This window comes from Rasamsonia byssochlamydoides (assembly GCF_041956645.1).
Source record: "Rasamsonia byssochlamydoides strain NRRL 3658 unplaced genomic scaffold VTN77scaffold_77, whole genome shotgun sequence".
Lineage (NCBI taxonomy): Eukaryota > Fungi > Ascomycota > Eurotiomycetes > Eurotiales > Trichocomaceae > Rasamsonia > Rasamsonia byssochlamydoides.
The window spans coordinates 19,510-42,904 of NW_027192460.1; the positions used below are offsets into that span (position 1 = coordinate 19,510).

General features: G+C 49.8%; 7 protein-coding genes across 7 annotated transcripts; 5 read left to right on the forward strand and 2 right to left on the reverse strand.

Annotated features, from left to right (window-relative positions):
• On the reverse strand, nt 1–3,300 carry VTN77DRAFT_8703 (uncharacterized protein; the record flags this gene model as incomplete). Its single annotated transcript, XM_069425230.1, has 3 exons — nt 1–555; nt 612–3,134; nt 3,193–3,300. The coding sequence occupies 3 exons, from the start codon at nt 3,298–3,300 to the stop codon at nt 1–3; spliced, it is 3,186 nt and encodes a 1,061-aa protein (XP_069274372.1).
• Nucleotides 3,301–3,770: 470 nt separating this feature from the next.
• Nucleotides 3,771–4,573, forward strand: VTN77DRAFT_8704 (uncharacterized protein; the record flags this gene model as incomplete). Its single annotated transcript, XM_069425231.1, has 4 exons — nt 3,771–3,921; nt 3,981–4,039; nt 4,100–4,218; nt 4,279–4,573. The coding sequence occupies 4 exons, from the start codon at nt 3,771–3,773 to the stop codon at nt 4,571–4,573; spliced, it is 624 nt and encodes a 207-aa protein (XP_069274373.1).
• Nucleotides 4,574–5,840: 1,267 nt separating this feature from the next.
• Nucleotides 5,841–9,661, forward strand: VTN77DRAFT_8705 (uncharacterized protein; the record flags this gene model as incomplete). The annotated part of the gene is made up of 3 exons (XM_069425232.1): nt 5,841–8,948; nt 9,006–9,142; nt 9,202–9,661. The coding sequence occupies 3 exons, from the start codon at nt 5,841–5,843 to the stop codon at nt 9,659–9,661; spliced, it is 3,705 nt and encodes a 1,234-aa protein (XP_069274374.1).
• A 744-nt stretch (nt 9,662–10,405) lies between these two features.
• Nucleotides 10,406–12,511, forward strand: VTN77DRAFT_8706 (uncharacterized protein; the record flags this gene model as incomplete). The annotated part of the gene is made up of 1 exon (XM_069425233.1): nt 10,406–12,511. One exon carries the CDS (start codon nt 10,406–10,408, stop codon nt 12,509–12,511), a length of 2,106 nt encoding a protein of 701 aa, XP_069274375.1.
• Nucleotides 12,512–13,848: 1,337 nt separating this feature from the next.
• Nucleotides 13,849–16,446, reverse strand: VTN77DRAFT_8707 (uncharacterized protein; the record flags this gene model as incomplete). Its single annotated transcript, XM_069425234.1, has 1 exon — nt 13,849–16,446. One exon carries the CDS (start codon nt 16,444–16,446, stop codon nt 13,849–13,851), a length of 2,598 nt encoding a protein of 865 aa, XP_069274376.1.
• Nucleotides 16,447–18,776: 2,330 nt separating this feature from the next.
• Nucleotides 18,777–19,304, forward strand: VTN77DRAFT_8708 (uncharacterized protein; the record flags this gene model as incomplete). Its single annotated transcript, XM_069425235.1, has 1 exon — nt 18,777–19,304. One exon carries the CDS (start codon nt 18,777–18,779, stop codon nt 19,302–19,304), a length of 528 nt encoding a protein of 175 aa, XP_069274377.1.
• A 1,342-nt stretch (nt 19,305–20,646) lies between these two features.
• VTN77DRAFT_8709 (uncharacterized protein) lies at nt 20,647–22,924 on the forward strand (the record flags this gene model as incomplete). The annotated part of the gene is made up of 6 exons (XM_069425236.1): nt 20,647–20,910; nt 20,963–20,985; nt 21,046–21,527; nt 21,589–21,960; nt 22,011–22,227; nt 22,279–22,924. 6 exons carry the CDS (start codon nt 20,647–20,649, stop codon nt 22,922–22,924), a joined length of 2,004 nt encoding a protein of 667 aa, XP_069274378.1.
• Nucleotides 22,925–23,395: the final 471 nt, after the last annotated feature.

The window sequence follows — 23,395 nt, forward strand, 5'->3', positions numbered from 1 at the left end:
TCAAGAAGAAACAACCCGAACATCCTCCCCCCGTTCCTCCTGTAACCGGTCGATTTCAGACTCGATGCTCAGCACCCACCGGTCTTTCTCCACTCGACTGCGCGCCTTGAAGACGACGCTCCTCCCCGGCACGCCGAGGGTCGACACCTGTCGCAGCATCCTGCCCGTTCGACCGCCTGTGGCTTCCGGCGCCCGGAACAGGCTTTTGCGGAGAGGGTGCCAGATGACGAAGCAAATGGCCGTGTCCTCGTCCCGGCTGGTCCAGCCATCCTGGGAGAGATAGATCCGCGGCAGCGCATGATGCCCAGGGCGATTGCTGTCGAATGTCTGGTTCGCGTAAAGGAGGTCGGATTCCGTCAGGAGGCCGGAGTAGATATAACAATCCCGCAGGTCCATAGTCGCGACGAGTTCCTTGTGGATGTGGGGGATCTCGACGCCTGTCCACCTGCGGAGAGTGTCTTGGAAGATCAGGAGTTGACCTCCGGCTGTGAGCATGACATGGCATCGCTTGAAAGTCGAATGGCGACGGGGTTTGCGATAGAGCTGCCCGGACATCTGTATTATGATTAGTTTTTATAATACTCTCTGTGGAGATAATCAGGAAATCACACCTTGATCGCCCGACAGCCCGAGATAGAGCACATATTATATAAATGCGGCGATGCCTCTGCCCGCTTGACCTCCCATTTACATGCAAACTGTCCCAGAATCGACTCCGTCTCTTCGTCAATGTCCAGCAATTCGAGATTGCGCTGACGAACAGCTTTGAGCTCGGCCACATCGGCCGTCACGCGTGCTTTCCAGTACCTGATTAACGCCTCTAGACGCTTCACCCATTCATCTCTCGTAGCCGTGTTGTAAGACTGCAACCGAACCACAAGCCCAGTCTCCAGTACCAATTCGAAAGTACGAGCGTAGTTCACATGATTCGTAGCTCTGCTATCAGAATGATGGTCTCGTACCGGTAGGTGAGAGACGGTATTCCGATCACCGCGAAGGGTTGAATTTCGGGGTCGGTTCTCACTAGGCACTCGCACCTCGCGTATCTGGCACAGATCGATAAAGCCTTCGGTGTGCGAGAGGTTGTGAAGAACTCTCTGTGCCTGTGCATAAGCTTCTTCGTCGTGTCTCCGGATGAATTCTTTATTGCCGCTGCGGAGCCAAGTAATCTGGCCATTCTCTACTGGAAAGGGATTGACGTCATATTGCAGTGGCATGTCCTCGATAATCTCACGATAAGAAGGAATACTGGAGCCTGTTACATTTGCCTGTGGAGGATGAGGAGGCGCCGCTTTTGCAGGTTTACAGAAGCACAAGTACCGGTCCTGGGTGAAGAAGTATTGTCGCTTGAAAAAGGCTTTCCCCATGCGTTGCTGCACTCCACTTTGAGAAGTGAGGCGCACCAAAAAGCCTTCAACAGGCGCTGGCTCCTCTTCTTTGTTGTTGTCATCCTCGGAGTATTTGACAGAGGTTGAGTAATGGTGTTTCGGTCGGAGTTCGAGATCGTGAGAGGTCTGCATTGCAATCGTCCCATACATCTGTCGCTCGTTGACTCCGTGGACCCATTCCAATCGGTCATATCGTTTCCATGCTAGACCAATCTTGGCAGTTTTTGACCATTCCCTCAGCACTTCCGCCCATTCCTCTCGATCTTTGAGCATCTTCATGCAGCTACTGATGATAGCTGCAGCTGCAAGTTGTTCTCGAGCACCGCCCTCTTGTCTTCCTCCTTTAGGCCTAGCAGCGCCAAGATCGGACTGTTCGAACGGTTTTTTGAAGATTAGAGATATGCCGAGATCTGGAACATTGATAAGGAGAGAAGACGGACGATGCCACCCGAGTATCTGGCGAATGAAGGTATACCACTCAACTGCATGTGATGCTGACCGTGGCCGGACAATATAGATCCTCGTGACTCGTTTGAAGGGATGCCAAATTACGACAGTCTTGTCGAGCGAAGAGTAGAGATTCACCTTGGTGTGATTTTGGTTTAAAGGTACTTCGTAACATGCGGATTTCCGGACTCGGGAATCCTCCACGTCTTGGATGACACGAGTCTTGTACATCTTTAACGTATACGGTGTGTCTTCTTCGGAGCTTTTTCGACATACCACCAGATATTCTCGCCATTTTGCAATCACTTTTGTCTCCATTTTCAGACTCTCGTTCTCACTGTAGTCGGGTGGGAGCTTCTTCATTGTTTCTTCCACTCGCACCAACATCTTTTCTGCTCTCACCATCTCTCCTTCTTGATTCTTACTCCAGCGAGGCCGATTCGCGGAAATACTGTCCTGGGTTCTCTGGATTCGCGAGAGAAGACGTCGTTGTTTGTCATGGACAGTATCATTCAGGTTAAAACGAGCCAGTCTGTTGGACAAGTGGGTCAACACTCCGTCGACAGCACTGGAATGAGCATTGGCACTCTCCTCTAACGTGTCGTGAGGTTCTGGATCCTCTCTGCGCAGTGTCCTTGTTGAAGTCGAGGAATTCGTGTTCTCCCTCTGACCTCGCTTCTGATGAGCGAGAAGAGAGGTTGTCGATCCTGCTTCGGCAGAAGATTCTACTGGAGTTAATGGCTGAGTAGCTTCTGATTGTTGAAATGAGCGAGCGGCTGGTGACTCGTCCTTGCGGCGCCGAGAGTAACTCCTTGTGGTATAATGTTTCGATGACAATGCTCCTGATGCAACTCCGTCCTGCAGAGTTTCCCTAGCAGTGGCAAAGGAGCTAGAAATTTGAGTGTCTCCAGTGGACCTAGCTTCTGCATCATCTTTATCGGGAGAATTAGTCCTTTCCCCGGCTGCCGGCGTCATCTGATTTTCACTATTCGTTGAATCTGTTTCATTTGCTTCTGTAGTCCCGGGCGCTCTGCTTTCTCCGTCATCACCGTCTTCAATTGGAGCGGAGTCAGTTCCGGTTTCCTCTTCATGGATGCTCTGGTGTGGAGTACCGCGTCGTTGACCTCGAGCATATGCAGCAGGGTCTGCTGAGAATGTAATAGTGCGCGAGGTATAGTTCTTAAAACTAAGCCTCGTCCTGTACCAGGACCTTCGGTGATTGTGTATCCATCCTTCAGGGATAGGGCCTATAAAGAATCGTCTCGTTGTCAAATGGACATGATGTGCTGAAGCATGGCGCTAGAGAATAATCAGGTTTGAATACAAAATAATTACACGCGGTGCATCGAAGACCTACCAATCGTTGAGTCGTATAGGACTCGGGCTCGAGCGCATGGTAGTTCTCAAGGTTATCTTGGGTGGCGGCATTGATCTCAGGCTGATCCGACTCCTGCGCATTGGCCATGGCATAAATGAGCTATGCTGGATGATACAGACAAATCTGGATCCAAAAACATCAATTACAAATATAACCAGTGGCAAGCTAAGACAATAGAAGTAACAGAGAAAACTCCTGTTCTAATGATACGATTTAGGTGGTGGGGAGAACAGTCGGGTAGACAGCTATACGGAAGCAGCAATCTCCGCGGTTGCGATAGGTTGATATGACGTCGTGAGTTATCGGCTGTGGCGGTGCAGCTCCGTTTGCCGTGTTTGCTCGCTTTGAGGGGTTTGTTCCATTGTTATTGTTGCCCCCCGCCGATGCTGCCCCCGCTATTATTGGCTTGCGTGTCACTACTACTGAGCTGTCCTCCGGAGGAACAACTCACCACGTTGCTTGTCCCCCTCTCTGCCTGGTTTTTCTGAAAACCACAGTTTCAATTCCTCGCGTTCATCTTTTCTTTTTTCTGCTAAGACCTCAAGAACAATTCCAAAATGGCTACCACGGCTGAGATTCCCCAGGGTGGTACCTGGATCGACACTCTAAAGAAGTCGTTCGTTGACGTCCCCATCGACACTGCCAACGACAATGGGATCGCTACCACTGAATTTCTTGAGGCCTCTGAGTCTCTGACGACCCTGTTCGGTATGTGTTAATTGCCCAAGGAATCAAGCCCAGTATCGGCTAACTCAGTTGCTTTATAGATGTCCTTGGCTCTGTGGCTTTCACGCCCGTCAAGAACGACTTGTTGGGAAACATCAAGGTAATTCGCCCCTCCAAGAACTTCAAGTAATACATACGTCTAACGCCATCAAACAAATAGAAAATTAGGGACCGACAACTAGCCGCCCCTGATGAGTCTAAGACGTTGCAAGCTCTCGTCATCAATGAGCTGAAGACGAAGAAGCACACTGCCGCTGAGGGGCTACTCTGGCTTGTCCGGTAGGTCATATCAGTTTCCTGCACTCGCAGAAACCCGACTAACTATGGTTGAAATTCCAGCGGTCTTGACTTCACCGCCCAAGCACTCCGTAACAACCTGGCAAACCCTGGCAAGGAACTTGCCGACTCTTTCCGCGACGCCTATGGGTCGACTCTGAAGCCGTACCACTCATTCGTTGTTAAGCCAATCTTCAGTGCTGCCATGTCTGCTACCCCGTACCGCAAGGATTTCTATGCGAAGTTGGGTGACGATTCTGCAAAGTCGGAAGCAGCCCTAGAACAGTGGGTGTCAGCGTTGGAGAAGCAGGTCGCCATCTTGAAGGAATTCCAGGAGCGGAAAGAGGCGAAGTGGTAGGGGCCGTCAAGTAGGGACTCATGCTGATCTTTGACCTGGCTAGACTTTTCTCCTTCATGGAAGCTGAGTCCACAAGAGAGGTGCATTTGTCTGCGCTCTATGAGAACTATTTTGCACAGAAACCCATACCCTTACGATGGAATTCACTTGCATTTGCACATTCCTCGAACATTATTTAGACATGCCGGTTTTGATCTATCTGGACCTGCTATCGTCACTTCGAAAATTTCTTGCTTTCTATCAGCCTCTTTGATGTCGGACAGGTGGCCGGCAATTATGAGAGCTTCATTTTATTATCATGATGAATACTCTGAATTACACCTGGATTGGGTTAACACGTTCTTTTCTACTCATGATTATGATAATCAAATATAAGATTGCATAGTGAAGTTTATCTATCTTGCCTGGTTGGAGTAGAAGTCAATTTGGTTCCATCCGGCGAAATGGTATATACCTAGTGCATACAACCACAATGCAATTATAAGAGATTAAAGGGTCGCCCGCTGCCAGTCGATGATGGTAAGATAATCAGCTAAGGGCCAGTAGCTTAGTGATCTGGCTTCCAGCTGGTACTGAATTAGCCCCCTCCGCGTTCTGTAATATAATCTGCAGGTCCTACGTTCAAAATGCTGCTATAGTAAATCCAAGCGTTTTCTTCGTATCACGGAGAATGATAAGTAGTCGGCCTGCCAAGGCGATTTGTGGTTGGTGCAACAGGAGTGGCTGGTTCGCCAATCAACAACGCGGATACAAGTTATGGCGTTAACTTCGGAACTTATTTGGTAAGGGAGCCGCCAAGCTGGAGCGATAGCTGAATTTCTTCTATCGTCGAGGTGGCTTCTTTCTCTGGAATCCACGATCCTCACTCGAACCCAAACTATTCAAAGGCACTTTCTCTGCCTTTATCTAGTGGTCATTCTTTTTCCTCCTCTATCTCTTTGTCTTATGACTGATTGAGGCTTTTTTCGTTCCTTACCCGCCTTGCCTGCGTTGCGCGGGCTTCGAGTGGCAACATGTACGTTGGAGCACATGACAATAGAAACCTACGAGACATTTGCTGACTGGGAGCAGGTCGAAACTCGTAGATGATCCCCAGATTCAACATGCGTCTCTTCATAACCCGCTCCCCGTCCAGCTGCACGCTTATGTGTGGCCATTCATCATAGCGTGGCCGGTCTTCTTCTCTGTCTATTTGTCCCCGGAGCTATACAATACCTACATACAGGGGCAGGAATGGACTTTTGTATATGCAGGATCCATCATTACCATGCAGTCGCTACTATGGTTGATGACGAAATGGAGTGTCAACCTCGATGCTCTCTTTACCACGACGGGGACGAAATCCGTTGACTCGGCACAGTTGATCAAGGTCATTCCAGTCGCCAATGCGGGCTCCGCAGAAATCTGCCGCTTGATCCACGATAACAAACATGGAAAGAAGACTATATCTTTTCTGTTTCAGAAGCGCCGTTTTCTCTTCTACCCTGAGCGACAGTGTTTCGCGCCCCTGTCCTATGTCCTGGATGCAGAACCGAAGCCTGCCATCAAGACCTTCCAGCAGAGCCGCGGGTTGACGTCGAAGGCTGAGATTGAGCGGCTTCAGCACCACTATGGCGACAATAAGTTTGATATTCCAGTTCCCACGTTCATTGAGCTGTTCAAGGAACATGCTGTCGCTCCATTCTTCGTTTTTCAGGTTTTCTGCGTCGGACTCTGGATGCTGGACGAATACTGGTACTACTCGCTCTTCACCTTGTTCATGCTGGTTGCGTTCGAGAGCACCGTGGTATGGCAGCGCCAGAGGACTTTGAATGAGTTCCGTGGCATGAACATCAAGCCGTATGATGTCTGGGTGTACCGTGAGGGCAAATGGCAGGAGATCACCAGCGACAAGTTGCTTCCAGGAGACCTTTTATCAGTCAACCGGACAAAGGAAGATAGCGGAGTCGCCTGCGATATTCTTCTCATTGAAGGCAGCGCAATCGTCAATGAGGCCATGCTTTCCGGAGAGAGTACCCCGCTGCTGAAGGATTCGATCCAGCTTCGACCTGGAGACGACCTCATCGAGCCTGACGGACTCGATAAGAATGCATTCGTACATGGAGGTACCAAGGTCTTGCAGATCACGCATCCCAATTCCGGCGAAGGGGGCGTTGAGAAGTTGTCACACATTGCACCTGGTGTTCCAAATCCTCCGGACAATGGTGCCTTGGGTGTTGTTGTGAAGACTGGATTTGAAACCAGTCAGGGTAGTCTGGTCCGTACTATGATCTACTCTACGGAGCGCGTCTCGGCCAACAATGTGGAAGCCCTACTCTTCATCCTCTTCCTCCTCGTTTTCGCCATTGCAGCTGCCTGGTACGTCTGGCAGGAAGGAGTGGCGAAGGATCGGAAGAGATCGAAGCTTCTGCTCGACTGTGTTTTGATCATCACCAGCGTCGTTCCTCCCGAGCTTCCAATGGAGCTCAGTTTGGCTGTGAATACCAGTCTTGCCGCCCTCAGCAAACTCGCGATTTTCTGCACCGAGCCATTCCGCATCCCATTCGCTGGCCGTGTTGATGTTGCCTGTTTCGACAAGACAGGCACTTTGACAGGTGAAGATCTTGTTGTTGATGGCATTGCAGGCCTAACGCTTGGCCAGAAAGATGCAAAGGTCGAGCCCGATGGCGCACACACTGACTTGACCAAGGTCACCGAAGTCGGCAGTGAAACAACTCTGGTTCTTGCAACTGCGCATGCGCTGGTGAAATTGGATGAAGGCGACATCGTTGGTGATCCGATGGAGAAGGCTACGTTGACATCGCTGGGCTGGGTACTTGGCAAGAACGATACCTTGGTTAGCAAGGCTGCTCCCGCCCATGGATCTGCTCACTGGCCGGAATTGGTCCAAATCAAGAGAAGGTTCCAATTTTCTTCTGCCCTCAAACGCCAGAGCTCCATCGCGCATGTTGTTATCACGGATAAGGCGACCTCGAAGAAACACAAAGCTACGTTCGTCGGTGTCAAGGGTGCTCCAGAGACTATCAGGACCATGCTCACGAATACACCTCCACATTACGAGGAAACCTTCAAGTATTTCACCCGTAATGGAGCTCGGGTGCTTGCTCTCGCGTACAGGTACCTCTCTACTGATGCTGATCTGGGGCAAGGCCGCATCAACAACTACTCTCGGGAGGAGATTGAATCAGACTTGACTTTTGCGGGCTTTCTCGTTCTCCAGTGTCCTCTGAAAGAGGATGCTGTTAAAGCAGTTCGAATGCTTAATGAGAGCAGCCATCGTGTCGTCATGATTACTGGAGACAACCCGTTGACGGCGGTCCATGTCGCTCGTCAGGTCGAGATTGTCGATCGTGAGGTTCTGATTCTTGATGCTCCTGAAGACGATACGTCTGGGAAGAGACTCGTCTGGCGAAGCATTGACGATAAATTCAACCAGGAAGTCGACCCTTCTCAACCACTCGATCGGAACATCCTGCAGACCAAGGACATCTGTGTCACAGGATATGCTCTGGCTAAGTTCAAGGATCAAAAGGCTTTCAAGGATCTCCTGCGTTACACCTGGGTGTACGCTCGGGTGTCCCCGAAGCAGAAGGAGGACATTCTCCTTGGACTGAAGGATGCGGGCTACACAACGCTTATGTGCGGTGATGGCACTAACGACGTCGGTGCCTTGAAGCAGGCTCATGTTGGCGTCGCGCTGCTGAATGGAACTCCCGAAGACCTGGCCAAGATTTCGGAACATTACCGTAACACGAAGATGAAGGAGATCTACGAGAAGCAGGTTGCCATGATGCAGCGATTCAACCAGCCTCCGCCGCCAGTGCCCGTTCATATTGCTCATCTGTACCCTCCTGGACCTAACAATCCGCACTATGAGAAAGCGATGGAGCGTGAAGCAAAGAAAAAGGGTGCTATCGCAGCACAGTCGAAGAATGGGGAGAATGGGGTTCCGACAATCACTTCACCTGGGGCGCAAGCGGTGCAACAGTCTTCTCAGAACCTCAATCCTCAGCAGAAGCGCCAACAACAAGCTGCCGTTGCGGCTGCTGGACTCGCCGACAAGTTGACTACCTCGATGTTGGAACAGGAGCTTGATGATGGCGAGCCCCCAACTATCAAGCTGGGCGACGCGTCTGTCGCTGCCCCCTTCACGAGCAAGCTGGCCAACGTGGTTGCTATCCCTAACATCCTTCGCCAGGGTCGTTGCACCCTTGTCGCTACCATTCAGATGTACAAAATTCTTGCTTTGAACTGCTTGATCAGCGCATACAGTCTCAGTGTGATCTACCTGGACGGAATCAAGTTTGGCGACGGCCAGGTCACCATCAGCGGCATGCTCATGAGTGTCTGCTTCCTTTCCATTTCTCGTGCTAAGGTAGGTGCTTATGCAGAGGGACTCTTCTGAAGGATCTGTACTGATCTCCCGTCTTAGTCCGTCGAAGGCCTATCGAAGGAGCGGCCGCAGCCGAACATCTTCAACATGTACATTATTGGCTCCGTCCTTGGGCAATTCGCCATCCACATCGCTACTCTGGTCTACCTGTCCAACTACGTGGCCAAGATCGAGCCGTATGTGTCTTCTCCACCATTTGCGTTCTGGCTTGGGGCTCTTACTAACTGAAGTGCAGACGAACCGGAGAAGTTGATCTCGAGGGCGAATTCGAGCCATCTTTGCTGAACAGTGCCGTCTACCTTCTGCAGCTCATTCAACAAATTTCGACCTTCTCGATCAACTACCAGGGTCGCCCGTTCCGGGAATCGATTCGAGAGAACAAGGCCATGTACTGGGGTCTGGTTGGCGCTTCGGCGGTTGCCTTCTCCTGCGCTACCGAATTTATCCCTGAGCTTAACGAGAAACTACGCCTGGTGCCGTTCAGCAATGAGTTCAAGGTCACGCTGACGGTCTTGATGATCCTGGATTATGTCGGCTGCTGGATTATCGAAAACGTGCTGAAGCAGCTGTTCAGTGATTTCCGGCCCAAGGATATTGCTGTGCGCCGCCCCGATCAGTTGGCTCGAGAGATAGAACGGAAGAAGAAGGAGCAAGCGGAGGCAGCGGCTGAGAAGGAGAAGGCGAGGAAGGTCTGAGACTGGGATTTGTGACATATTATACTATACCATACACAGTTTTCCAATGGTTGGCACGTAGTCGCCTCTGAAGGAGCTCGATGATGACCACGGGGAATGGCGATTAATCTCTTCCATATATGAATATTAAAACTTGCAAAGGTTGCTCAAGATTTCTGTAGAAAATGCCTAGTTTGTGAATCTGCCGTTATCTGATAATCTGCTTACCTAGCATATGGATCCGGACCCACCGTCCGTCAGTGAATTACGTCAGGCACTTCACATGGTTCTTACCCACCCCCACGAGAAGCATTCCAACGTTTATTTTGAACGCAGCTCTTCGATCCAATCTACAACACAAGATGCCAATTCAGACGGCGGCAGGTCGCAGCAATCGTCCAATATCCACGCACGGGCCATTTCCCAGCAACCCAACTGTGTAACGGTCAACAGGCAGCCAGCCAACCGGAACCTCCATAGGACATTACAGTCGTCCATCTCAACGCGCCAGGAACGAACCCCATGTGTGCTGTATTAGTCGTTTCACTCCGTTTACTGTTCAGCCACCTCGAACACAACCTCGGCCCTCCGGTTTGATGACAGCGGCGTCAGCACCTGGGTTGTATCCGCCTCTCCATGATCACGTAAAACGCTAGGTGCTTAGTCCAAGCATTGTCTGTGTTCAATTGAAAACAGCACATCAGCGTTTTTACCCCCTGATTGCACCCCTGTTGGCAATTCAAAGCACGCTCTATTCTGCTAGCCATGGCCAAGCGCCAGCCACGGTCGAGTGAACAGTTGCTGGTGCCTTGGATCTACGACCTGGGGGTGTGGATCTTCTCATTATGCCTCGACATCTTCTTCCGCGAGATCTACGCTCCCGGCGCCTGGCGGATTCCCAAGCGTGGGCCGGTGATTATCGTTGCCGCACCACATGCGAACCAATTTGTGGATTCCATTCTGCTGATACGCATCCTTAAGTGTCATGCCAACCGCCGTATCTCTTTTCTGATTGCGGAAAAATCAATGAGGGAGCCCTACATCGGTCCCATGGCGGCTTGCATGGGCGCCCTGCCCGTCGTCCGAGCAATGGACCATGTCAAGCCTGCGGAAGGGACGATCTACTTGCCTGACCCTGAGAATGATCCCACTCTGGTCCGTGGAAAGGGCACTGACTTCACGAATCCGATGTTTATGGTGGGAGGAACGATCATTCTACCTAAGGTGGAGAATGAAAGCCCCGAACAGCAAGCGATTGCCGAAATTCTGGGACCAGAGGAACTGCGGCTGAGGAAGCTGTTCAAGAAATTCAAACCGGATCACCCGCTTTACGAAGGCCTACGCACAGGAACGACCTTCAAAGTGGCCCCACACATCGATCAAAGCAGGATGTTCGATGCTGTCTATCGTGGGCTCGAGGCTGGTGGCTGCATCGGCATTTTTCCAGAAGGCGGGAGCCATGATCGCCCGAGTTTACTGCCTTTGAAAGCAGGCGCTGCAATCATCGCGCTGGGTACGCTAGCACGTTCTCCAGACTGTGGGCTTTCCATCATCCCGTGTGGGCTGAACTACTTCCATCCGCACAAGTTTCGCTCTCGTGCCGTCGTCGAATTCGGACCCCCGGTCCAGGTCCATCCTGACCAGATCGAAGCATTCAAAGCTGGAGGAAATTCCAAGCGCAATGCTGTTGGATCATTACTCGAAACCATTCAGGAGGCACTGGCTTCCGTCACTCAGCAGGCCCCCGATCGCGAGACGCTGATGCTCATCCAAGCTACTCGAAGACTGTATAAGCCTCTGCGGATGAAGCTTCCACTGCCTGTTGTCATTGAGTTAAACCGACGCCTCCTCAGGGGTTATACTCAGTTCAAGCACAAGCCCCAGGTCATCCAGCTGTCCAAGGCCGTATCTGCCTACAACCGTCAGCTGAAGGCCCTAGGAATCAAAGATCATCAGGTCGAATGGGGCGACGTTAAACGCAGGCCGTGGTGGCTGGTCTTTCTCACTTTGCTTTATCGTGTCGGAGAACTGATCACGTTGAGTGTGGGGACCTTGCCTTCGCTGGCTCTTTTTTGGCCAGTCTTCGTTACAGCGCGGGTTATCTCACACAAGAAGCAACGTGAAGCTCTTGCCGCCTCCGTCGTCAAGTTGGAGGGCCGTGATGTGGTTGGAACGTGGAAAATCCTTGTGGCGATGGGACTGGCGCCGGCGCTGTACACCTGGTACACGGTGATTGTAACTCTCTGGTTGTATTACTGTCGCCATGACGGTTACTATTGTTCCGTAGTACCTTGGTGGGTGAACGCACGGTCCTATGTGCCAGATACAGTCCCTCTGTGGATCTTCTCAATCTTCTTCTTTGGGCTTATGATCTCAGTGAGTTTCGCCGGTCTTCGTATTGGCGAAATCGGGGTCGACGTGCTGAAGTCACTGCGTCCGCTGCTGGTGGCTTTGAATCCCAGCTCCTCGTCCGCTTTGGTCAAGCTCCGCGCTCAGCGCCGGGCGGTAGCCGCTCAGGTAGTCGAAGTGATCAACACCTTTGGCCCCGAGATCTTCCCAGACTTTGAATCCGAGAAGCTCATTGACGGCGGATACGACGAGGACGACACCGACGCCAACGGAGATGAAGTATACAAATCTCGGCTCAAGAGCATGCCACCCAGCACATCCGAGAGCCCAACCCGAAGTCGGAGTCGGAGCAGTGCCCGTGGAGGAGACGTGCTCGAGTCATTTTATTATGGTAGCTGGCTGAAGCCGCTCACGATAGGGAAAGATGACTTCTTAGGCGATGTGAATAATACACTCATTAATGACTCGCTGAGAGAGAGGGGGCGAGGCAAGACCAAGGCAGACAAGAACGATGAAGAATGACTTCGAGGAGCTGGTCATAGTCCTGGAATTAGTTCAGAGAGGAGAATGGCGTTTACTGGATCTTGACAGGACTAAAACTGCTGATATCAAGACTCTTTGTTCTCTTAGCCTAGCGCTGAATAATACTGTCTTAACTGTACAGTAATTCTAATGTGATTGTTCAATTGATGAAAATGAACAAGCAAGCAAGCATGCAACCAGGTTTTCGTTTTCAACAGGTAACCGGACCTGATGATCTTGCTGATACTGGTTCTGGGGCTGTACTGTACTGTACTGTAATGTATGTACATATGAATGAAAAGAAAGATGATTTTTTGTTAATGCTATGATCCACACTGGTCGCTGGATTCACCATGCAACAGTCGAGGTTGTGGACGGATGTGTCTGCCGGTCCAGGTCCTGAAAAAAAAAACGTTAGCAAAATATGAGATATGAAAGGCACAACCTTAGAGATTGGTACGGCTTCACGGGGCAAAAAAAGGCAAGGGGATTGCAACATACGGAAACGGGTGCACCTTGCTGCTGCCTCCAAACACAGCAAGAGTCATAATAAAGACCATCACCTGGATGCCCCCATCCAGGGCAGCGGAGACGATGTAGTTGTACCTGGAAAAAGCTGCGGATGGTATGTACATTACATACCTGCGAAGCCACCACTGGGCAAGGAAGCCAACAACAAAAAGGGAAAAAGTCGTACTGGCCGCATTGACCCCCGTCGCAAGGAAGCTCCGGTATATATACACCAGGCGATGATGCCCGTGTTGATGTACATACATACATACATATGGCCAGAGCCGTTGTTGTCTGGAAGAGGAACGAGATGTAAACCTTTTTTTTTAATTTCCAAAAACGGGCTCTTGGACTTTTTCTATAGAAATATAGTAGTTACTGTTGCTAAATATTAACAACATCGATGCCAGCCTGAATAAGGAATACGTACCTGTCAGTTGCAGGAGTTTCTAGGCATAAAGCGATTTATTCTCACCCCATAAAAAGAAGCATGTTGTTATTATCCAACGAATGATATATGAGATGGAATCATGAGTCTGATCTTTCTCTGACCATCGTCTTTTTTTTTTTTAGTTCTTGTCTGTCAGTTAGGATCTAGTTCATAAGTCAAAATAGGTTGTCTTCATCGTTTTCGTATTCATTCATTCATTCATTCATAAACAAACAAATAAATAAGTAAATAAATAAATATGTATGTTCGAGACTTGATTTCGTCGCTTCGCAAACCTGCCTTCCTCATGCCTGCTATATGCGGTGCATTCCGTTCGTCCAGTGCTCTCTGCATCCTGGCAGCCAACATGGACGAGGAGTTTAAGGAACCAAACAGCTTAGAAGGACACTGCCTCTTCTTTTCCGTAATTATTATTATCCTCCTCTTCCAACTCAAACCAAAGGTTGTATTGGTCTCTCAAAACTTTGTCACAAACAAAAGACCCCGCGCCACTTTGAATCATAGTGTCAATAGTTTTAGCAGCTTGCTCCAGCAACGCACTTGTGACAACAGTGGAATTCTTCTTCACGTTCTTAAACAGCTGATTCCCGAGTCTCTGGGTGTTGGTCGCCGCCATGAAGATGTAGCCCACGGTGAAGGGAAGTTGGTTTTCCCTCTCCAGGTATCCGGGTCCGTATATGTTTCGCAGACCTTGGTCGCAGTCCTCCCGCAGCTGACGGAGGAGCCTCCAACAGAAACGATGCATCATGAGATAGTCGAAATTGAATTCCAAGGTTTCCCCCTGAAGGGCGTTGCGAAGGCTCTCCAGAAGTTGTGTAGCACTGAGCTGACGATGGTCCTGCCACCGTTTCCTTGCGGCCGCTTCGTTTCGAGACAGAACCACAAAATCATCACCTGGTTTCGGGGCGCCATTCTTGGGCTCTAGTTCCCATTTTTCCGTCTCCCAGTTTGATTTGGCGAGGATCTTCTCTAGATCTTGCCTGGTAAGCTCGGTTTGCCCGGAGCCGTGACAGTATCGAGCCTTGAACATCTGCGCAACAGGCGCTAGCTCCACCATGCCCTTTGGCCCGGTCTTTGACGCCTCCAGTGGTCCACCGCGCTTGTTTCTGGCAAATGATGACGCAGAATATCCCATACTCAGAGCGAATCTCTTCAAATAGTCCTCAGGCGTCTTGGGCCGGCTTCCAACAAAGATGTTCGCTTCTTGCAAGCCACTGACTAGCTCCATATCCTTCCATGGTCGATGGAGCAGCTTTTCCTGACGCACGGCATTATAAAGATGCGCGGTATACATGATCGAACCCCACGCGCCTGCGAATACAACCCCGACCTCTTGAAACAGCGCCTTGAGACTATACGCCCAAAGACCACAGAAGACCGGATGTTGCTTCATCAGTTTGAATGGCTCCCCGGCCGAGCGTCCAAGCCTCCGTTTCGCCTTTTGTATCGGGTCTGTGTTCACCAAGCCATTGATCCGGTCCAGGATATCCCTAAGAACCCGATCATTAGATGGTGGCCACGTTTCGACTCTGAGTTTGGCGTGGAACTTCAAAGTCTCCTCGATGGAGGCGCTGATAAGACTTGCTGAAGTGCATAGATCGGAGAACCCTCGGTCAATGTCTTCTCGTAACACATGGTGAATATCCAGGAAGACCTGTGCGGCGAACACAAGCCAGAGTGGAATTTTATGGGTCTTGAACATCATCCGCAGGCCACGAGTGAGCTCGTCTTCTGCGGGAACTCTATCTGTTCCTTTGCAGAGCACACTGAACTCTGGCAGAATTTCAAGCAAAACAATTTTATCCTCTTGGTACTTTTCCCTTGCGGTTTTCTTTGACCTATCGCTGAATGGATCATACTTCCCATAAAACCCAGGCTTGTATTCCGGAATATGCCAGTCATCCACGAGACGGCTGAAAGCGCTCAAGAGCTGGTATGTGTTGCAAAAAATCGCTTCTGCAGCATTATACATCCGGAAATTCATGTCGTCACCAGGTTGTTCCCGGTAGCCCTGGTCCTCTCCATGTTCCATGCACAGAGCCAGAAAGAAGACTTGGAGCATTCTCTCTGCACCGCCATGTTTTTCCAAAGTTGGCTGAAGATCTTCCTCCATGCGCCGAGCAATGTCGATAGCGGTGTTAGTCATGAGAGATGCCGAGACCAAATCGAATAATCCCTGCCGGTATCCTGCCCAGGTCTGAGAGATCACATTCCGGAATTTGTTTAAATCATGGAGCAGAAGCTGAAATGAGAGGAACGCCTCTTCAACATCCTGCAGCCGTTCGGCTTCGTAGTTTGCATCAGGCGGAGTCGCCGTATCTGTTGCAGGGGTGACATCCGGAGCCTGAAGGAACTGTTCGGAGGGTTCATAAAGTTCAAGACGATCGAACTTGTTGGATAATCTATCCATCACACTTGCCGGCTGGTCTCCTGAAGGTTCACTCAAAGAGTCTGCTAACAGTTCGCTAGGCATTCGAGGTCGCAGGACCTCTCGCACGCACTCAAGGACTTCAATAAAGTAGTTGTGGCGTTCATCTGCTGCCTGTTTCTTGGAGATTTCCGGAAGATGAGAAGAAAGCTGGATGCCATGTTCTCGCCGGACTTCTATCGCCCGGTTGAGTGCAGTCACGAAACTGGCAGGAACGCGGACCGGGGGCCGCCTGTAACTGGCGATATACTCCGCCAGACTGATGAAGTCCTTGATGGCAATGGTATATGTCGGGAGCTGGCCTGGCGGCTTAATCGATGTGGTGGAGCCCCCCTGAGACCGTTTGGCGGCCTCACGAGCCTCCTTTCTTGCTCTGCCTTTGAGTCTTCCGGACGGTTGCTGCTGCTGCTGCTGCTTCCCTGAATTTCCTGTCAGAAGATCGGGGGCGTAACCACACTTTTTGGCAGTAGTTGCAAGCCATGATGCCACAGCATTGGTATCTGCCTTGTATTGCAAGTAGCTGCTGGTCAGGAAATCCGAGATCATATCGGCTCAGAGTTTGCCAAATTCACGAGCAAGAAAGAAGGTCAGAGGTGAGAAGAATAAGACAAGAAAAAGGAGTGGAAGGGGTTTTGACGTTGGCTTTCTTTGTTTGTCACAAGCGGGGTCGCGGATCTGCCCAGCCAGATAAGAACGGAAACAATGAAAGAGGATTTCAACGCTAGGCTGTCTGCCTTCAACGGCTAAGGAATGAACAATTCTCTCTGAATTTAAAAGAGAATCTTTAAAACGAATAAGTTGGTAAGAAATTGGTTCGGATGAAATTGAAAGATGCACCGTATTGAAAAAGCTCTATCAAACCGATAACTGTTACGCGCGGGTCTGACAGAGTCGTCGTTGGTTCCTGGATTGGTCGTTTCGAAGGATTAAGATGCCTGACTGGCAACAAGGGTCGGTGTGCTATATGCTGACTGCAATATAGACTCATGGTGGACTGACTGTCCTAAAGACAAACACAAGTAACGAGGGCCTCTCCCCTTAGGTCAAAAGAGTAACAAGAACGACTAAGTCAGAGGCACGTACTAAAGCTATACAAAGTATACTAATAGTAGTTCGTAGTCTTACTGACCCTCCGAGTAATCAACGAAGTATGAAATTGTAATTGAACGCGATCGAGAGAAAGACTAGATACAAGTGAGAGTGAGCATCCTTATATAACCTATCCTCCATATACCATTCCGTATACCTCCTGTGGTCCCTTTCATGGTATACCATATACCATTTTGTATACCATTTATGGTATTCTATTTGGTATATGCATGTGATTTATCACGTGACATGTATCTGCCTTATCATTGCCTGGCGGGGTTTCTGTTTCATCCTGCATTGCTGTGTTGGTCAGCGTTCCTTCTTGTTGATCCATAACAATAACTGAGCTAAGAACCTTTGGAAGCCCATTACAATTGCTATAGAATCGAGTTGGATATATAGCAGTCTAGCTAGAGATCAAGGGATGTACCGCCAGACTACTTGATGGCCTTCCCATCAGTAAAGAATGAAATGGTAATATCTATATTGAACCAAAGTCAAGGTGAGCGCCTTCTATTCCACGTGCTTGAATGTACGGAGTACACAATCCTCATCATTGTCTATAGTGTTTATTACATAATCTACCTACACTGCCTTCGCAGAATTTTCGTAAAATTTTGGCTAATTCGACATGCTGCTTTAGTCTGGTGGCCCATGCATTTTTAACACTATAGATAGCTAGGGAGTTTTATAACCCTGGCTAGGCTAAATAAATTCAACCTAAATAGACTGTTTTGTGGCGCTAAAACGAAAATTCTGCGAAGGCAATAAATGTACGGAGTACACAATCACGCCAAGACCTTTAAGCTTTATCTTCAATCCGGGTAATGACATCACTGTTTCCCCTTATCAACACTCGGTGTTATTTCCTACGAATACCAAGTTCTCACTATTTAGACTCAAAGAGTGATTTCCCTGTTAACTCTAAAGCAGGGTCTAATTAGACAAACACTCCAGTGTCGATCCCCCTCGTCCGACAGACTATCATGGAGGTACTCCGTACCTTACATGCATCTGTACGAGCAGCTTGCGGGGCAACAGATCTCGCAATTTCCCACTAAATTCATACAATCGCAGAGCTGTGGAGCTAACGTTATTGATAAGTTTCTACCATACAACGAACTCAATGGATGTTTCTGGAGAAACTGGTGACAGGAGACACGAACTTAAAGAAATTAAACTTGAGATATTTGATGTTCTGTAGGTAGTTGCAGGTAGAGTACATTACATGAAGCGCTGGTGGATTGTTAAGAGGACCCTTCTTATAAGTACGAGATAATTACCTATCCGACCTCGAATATGGAAAACAGAATAGTCAAAGATCCACTGAGAACATACGCAACTTTCCCTATTACTGACGGATCGTCATTATAGACTATAGGTTCCTGAAGACGTCATTCTGGCTCGAAGCACACAATGCATGAACCACACTTTCTACCAGCCACTCCAAAGCTTCATTCGAGAGCAACTCCTCGCATCTTCAAAGAAATTCGAAAGAACAACCTTTTTTTGAGAAAAACAAACCCAATCGTAGCATACAATGGGGTTATTTACTACCCTTCACTACCAGGGCCATTGATGTTAACTTTGGTGATCACCAATCGAACTGTAAAGAGACGCGCACATCATGTCAGGCATCGAATGACACCATTTTATACCGCCTTGCACGTGGAATCGATGCGCGGCGATTGGAAAGACATAAATAGTGATGAGCCCTCTGCGCAAGACGGCAAACACCCTGGCCTTGTATCAATCTACACTATACCGTCTGTCACAATCGAGCAAAGATGGCGCAGTCTAACCCCACCATTGCAGCATTGCAAAGTAAGGCCGTGCCAAACCCGCCGCCTCCGTCCTCTGATCCGCAAGTGTACCAAAAATATCATGAAGCCTTTGCAGCGGAAGGGCAGCCAACGTCGACAGCGGCATGGCTGGAACGAGCCAAGAAAGTGAGCAAGATTCTTGCCGTGGACGCAGCCGCTCGGAGCAAGGAGCAGAAGTCTCCCAGGGCAGAAATCGCTCTTCTAAAGAGCTCTGGGTTGCTCAAGATTCTGGGCGACGTGAAATACGGAGGCGGTGGTGAGAGCTGGGAGACTGCATACAAGGTCATTCGGGAGGTAGCTGCGGGCGATGGGTGGGTAGAAAGCCTGCTTTCATCATTGAATTATCCAGAGAAGATCTGTCTAACAGGACGCATATGCATCCATCTGCAGATCGATTGGCATGTTGCTAGGATATCACCTGCTCTGGTCAAGGACAGCACACATTGTCGGTACAGACGAGCAGAAGGAGCGCATCGAGAAACTGATCATTGAAAACAATTACTTCGTGGGAGGTATGAATCGGTTCCTTGATATCATGGTACCTGACGTATGCTGACGTCCTTCGACCCCAGGCGCTGTCAATCCACGCGACAACGACTCCGTCATTACCCGGGCACCCTCGGGAGATGGGCTAGTTTTGAATGGCTTCAAGAACTTTAACACGGGCGGTGTTGTGTCCGACCTCACCGTTTTGGAGGGTGTGTATGAGGACACTGGAAACCATATCTTTGCGTTGGTGCCTACCAACCAGCCCGGGATTGTTTTCCTCCACAATTGGAACAATATCGGTCTGCGTCTCACCGAATCGGGATCCGTGAAACTGGAGAACATTCCCATTCCGTGGGAAGATGCGCTGGGATGGTCCGTAGAGACTAAGGCTCCCATCCCGGAAATTCTGCAAAACCCGTTTGCGTCCTTGCTGTTGCCAACCATCCAACTGGTCTTTTCCAACTTCTATATCGGTATTGCCATCGGCGCCCTACGGACTGCTGCTGAGTACACCAGAACGCAGACTCGGGCCTGGCCGTTCTCACATGACCCTAAGAACTCTCCCACGGAGGAGCACTATATCCTCGCGCGCTATGGCAAATTCTTCGCGTCCCTCCGGGCTGCAGAAGCCCTTGCTGACCGGGCAGGAGCAGAGATTGCCGCTGTCTTCAGAGATCATGGCGCCAAGCGGGATCTGACAGCTCGAAAGAGAGGAGAGACGGCGGAATGGGTTGCCAGCGTGAAAATTGTCGCCACCCATACGTCTCTGGAGGTCACCTCTGGCATCTTCGAGGTCACTGGGTCACGCTCGACCTCGGAGAAGTATGGATTTGATCGCTTCTGGAAGGATGTCCGGACTCACACCTTGCATGATCCTGTGGCATACAAGGAGACGGAGTTGGGTAAATTCTTCCTTCTGGATGAGGTCCCTACTCCCACTTGGTATACTTGATTCTGGCTTTCGTGGTCTGATGAGATGTTGATGAAGCGTATACCTAATCAGAGCAATAAATACATTTTGTCTCGGTATTGAAGCTTGTCTGTATTGTCGTAGAATCCATAGTGAGACTTATCCCTGATTTAAATCAGAAATTAAAACGGTAAAATAACTTGTAGGGCGACTGTTCTGAGTTCGTCTTGTGGTGAGGCGACACTGGCGCACGTGCGTGCCTGAGGTGTCGGTGGCCTAAAGGCGGAGAACTGGAGCTCAGGCAGCCTCGAGTCGATCCTCCAGCATTAATACTACTGACGCGGAGAGACGACGTCGAGGGATGTGCTTTCCCTCCTTCTTCCTTTATTTTCCGCCTCCAAATCCCGCGGATCTCATCTCATGATCGACTAAAACATGGCCCGGAGGACGCTGGGTGGAGGCCGCGTCCTGGGCAGTGGGAAGAATATCTCTCCAGCGTCTCCGCAACCCAGGGCCCGGGGCCTCTCGCCGTCTCCGAGCAGCCTATCCTTGAACTCCCAAGCCTCTGCGTCGCAGTTCCCGTCGGAAGCCCAGGACCTTACCTCTCGGATTTCTCTCAGTAATGGCGAAACGTCCATATCTGCCGCGCCGGCGGCTTCCGGGGCGCATCTTGCCTGTCCGATTTGCAGCGAGGAAATGGTAAGGCACTCTCTACTTAGGGGAGAGACATTTCTTGCTAACTGAAAGTGAGGTCACATTGCTCCAGCTGAATAGGTACCCTCTATAGTTTTCGTCAGGCTTTCGCTTTCCCTTACGTTAATACCATTTGCATAGACATCTCGACGATGCACATCAAAACCTGGAGGATGTCAGGCAAGACGAGGTCAAGGATTGGTTCAAAGCACAGATGGATAAGGCGAAACGCTTTCAGCCGCTGGCGGTTTTGAATCAGAAACTCAAGGGTCTGGACGTGTTTGAATCCAATGAGAATTACCAACCGTCGTCAGTTGCTGTGTCCCGGCAGCCAGGAGGCCCGGCAGAACAGAGACCCTTGGATCCCGATGAGGTTGTGACACGCGAACACTGGCAAGCACGCAGTCCTTACGACGTTTGTTACGAGCCGACCTGTGGGAAACGACTCACTGCGACCAACGGGTCCGTCAACTGCAGAAAATGCGGCAAGCTATTCTGCGAAGAACACACCATGTACCAGATGAAACTGTCCCGGTCGGCACAGCATGAGCCAGTCAGAGGATTGTGGTGTCGGGTTTGCGAGACTTGCTACAAGTCAAGAGAGGGGTATAATGACCACAACGGTAATCTCTTTTTAGGAGCTCGTTAGATGTGATCGGACTGGGTGCTGATCTCAGAGTCTAGGTCTGGTGAGGGATCAAACTGAGACCTTTGCATCCTTACGGAAACACACGGTCGACAAGGCTTTGCTGGAAGTCTCACGTCTCGAAAAACGGTTGACTCGATTAACTCAAGCACTAGCAAATCTGCCTGCCGATCAGATCCAATCTGGTGTAAACAAGCGATGGCCACTTGGATGGCAAACCGATCAACGCCGGGCTGTTGAGCAATCAATCGTCAGTTGGCAAGATGATGCAAGCGTGTCTCGATGCCCATTCTGCCAGCAGGACTTCACAGGATACACATTTCGAAGACATCACTGCAGGACTTGCGGGCGAGTCGTCTGTGGTGACCCGGAGACAGGCTGCTCCAGCGAAGTTGGCTTGACCGTTTCCAGTAGGTGACCCTGCAGAGTAACGTGAACTCTATGAATAACCCGGAGAAAGAAACAGAAAATTCTTCAGAGAAATCCGTCCCGACCAAAATCAACATCGATGTCAGACTTTGCAAGGAATGTAAAACCACGATATTCAGTCGACGTGATTTTGAAGAGGACCGAATGAGAAAGCCGCCAGACGTACGAGCGTATGAGAATTTAGTACAATTTGAACGAGGCATAAGACTGCTGCTTCCTAAGTTTCAAAGACTGCTTGCTGCGTTGCAGTATGTTCTTGATCTCTCCCAGCGGCTTGTCACCTGCTAATCCATTGTTAGGGATCCTAATAAGCCTCCTTCACAATCTCAACTGAATGAGGCAGCCAAAGTGCGAAAAAGGCTCATTGACTCGTTTTCCCAATACGACACTGCTGCTCGACGCATCCGCGACCTCCCGACGGAGTCGCCTACTCAACAAAAGCTGCAAAAAGCGATATACCAGCAAGCCAGCAATTTCCTTCATCTGCACATGCTCCCTCTGAAAAGTTTACCCAAGGTGTTAAAACACGCCACTCCAGACGGACGCCCGTCGCTCAATGGCAGTGACAGTCCGATCGTCAGTGGTGCTACTAGCCCCTCCTCAGGCAGTCGCCCTCAAGGCTCTGCACTTGCGCCAATTAAACACGGCCGCCACGCAGCGAACGGCAGCAATGCCAGTATATTCAGCGACAACAGCAGTGCCGTGTCCGCGCTCGAGGCGGAAGAAAAAGTTCTCCGGGAACGATTAATGGTCCTGGAAGAGCAAAAGTTCTTCGTCTCCGAGATGATCGCGGACGCCAATCGCCGGCGGAGATTCGATGAAGTCAGCAGCCTGGCTCTAAACATCGAGGATCTGAGCCGGGAGATTGACCGCGTCAACGGCATGTTGAGCCAGTTGGATTTTGAAAGCGTCTATACCGGCAATAATCAGGCGGGCCATTCTTAATTCATAATATACCCTTTGAACTTGAAGAAAATAATTTATACTACCATTTATTTATTTACGTTATCATAGCATCTCATATCTATATTACACTTCATGGGACTGGTCTTTTGTTGTGTGCGTGTGTGTCGATGTTGGTCGGATTGGATGGAGTCTGGTTGACAGAAGGGATTATTGATTGGCTTATTTTTTTTTCGTTCGTTATATGGGAGCATAGAAACAGGCGTTTTGTTTGTTTGCTCTTGTTTTCTTTTTTCTTTTTCGTTTCTCTCATTTACTCATGGTTATGTCTACGTCATTGACGGCCAGCATCTTCTGTACCGTTTTGTAGTTACTATATACTGCATGTTCACCTGATTATGTCGAGTGATCAATCGGGATTGGCAATCCAACAAAAACCCTTCGCTGCCTCGTAGCATTTCCATTGAATAACCCCAAACAATAGAAATGTAAATGGATATGTACTGATCAGGA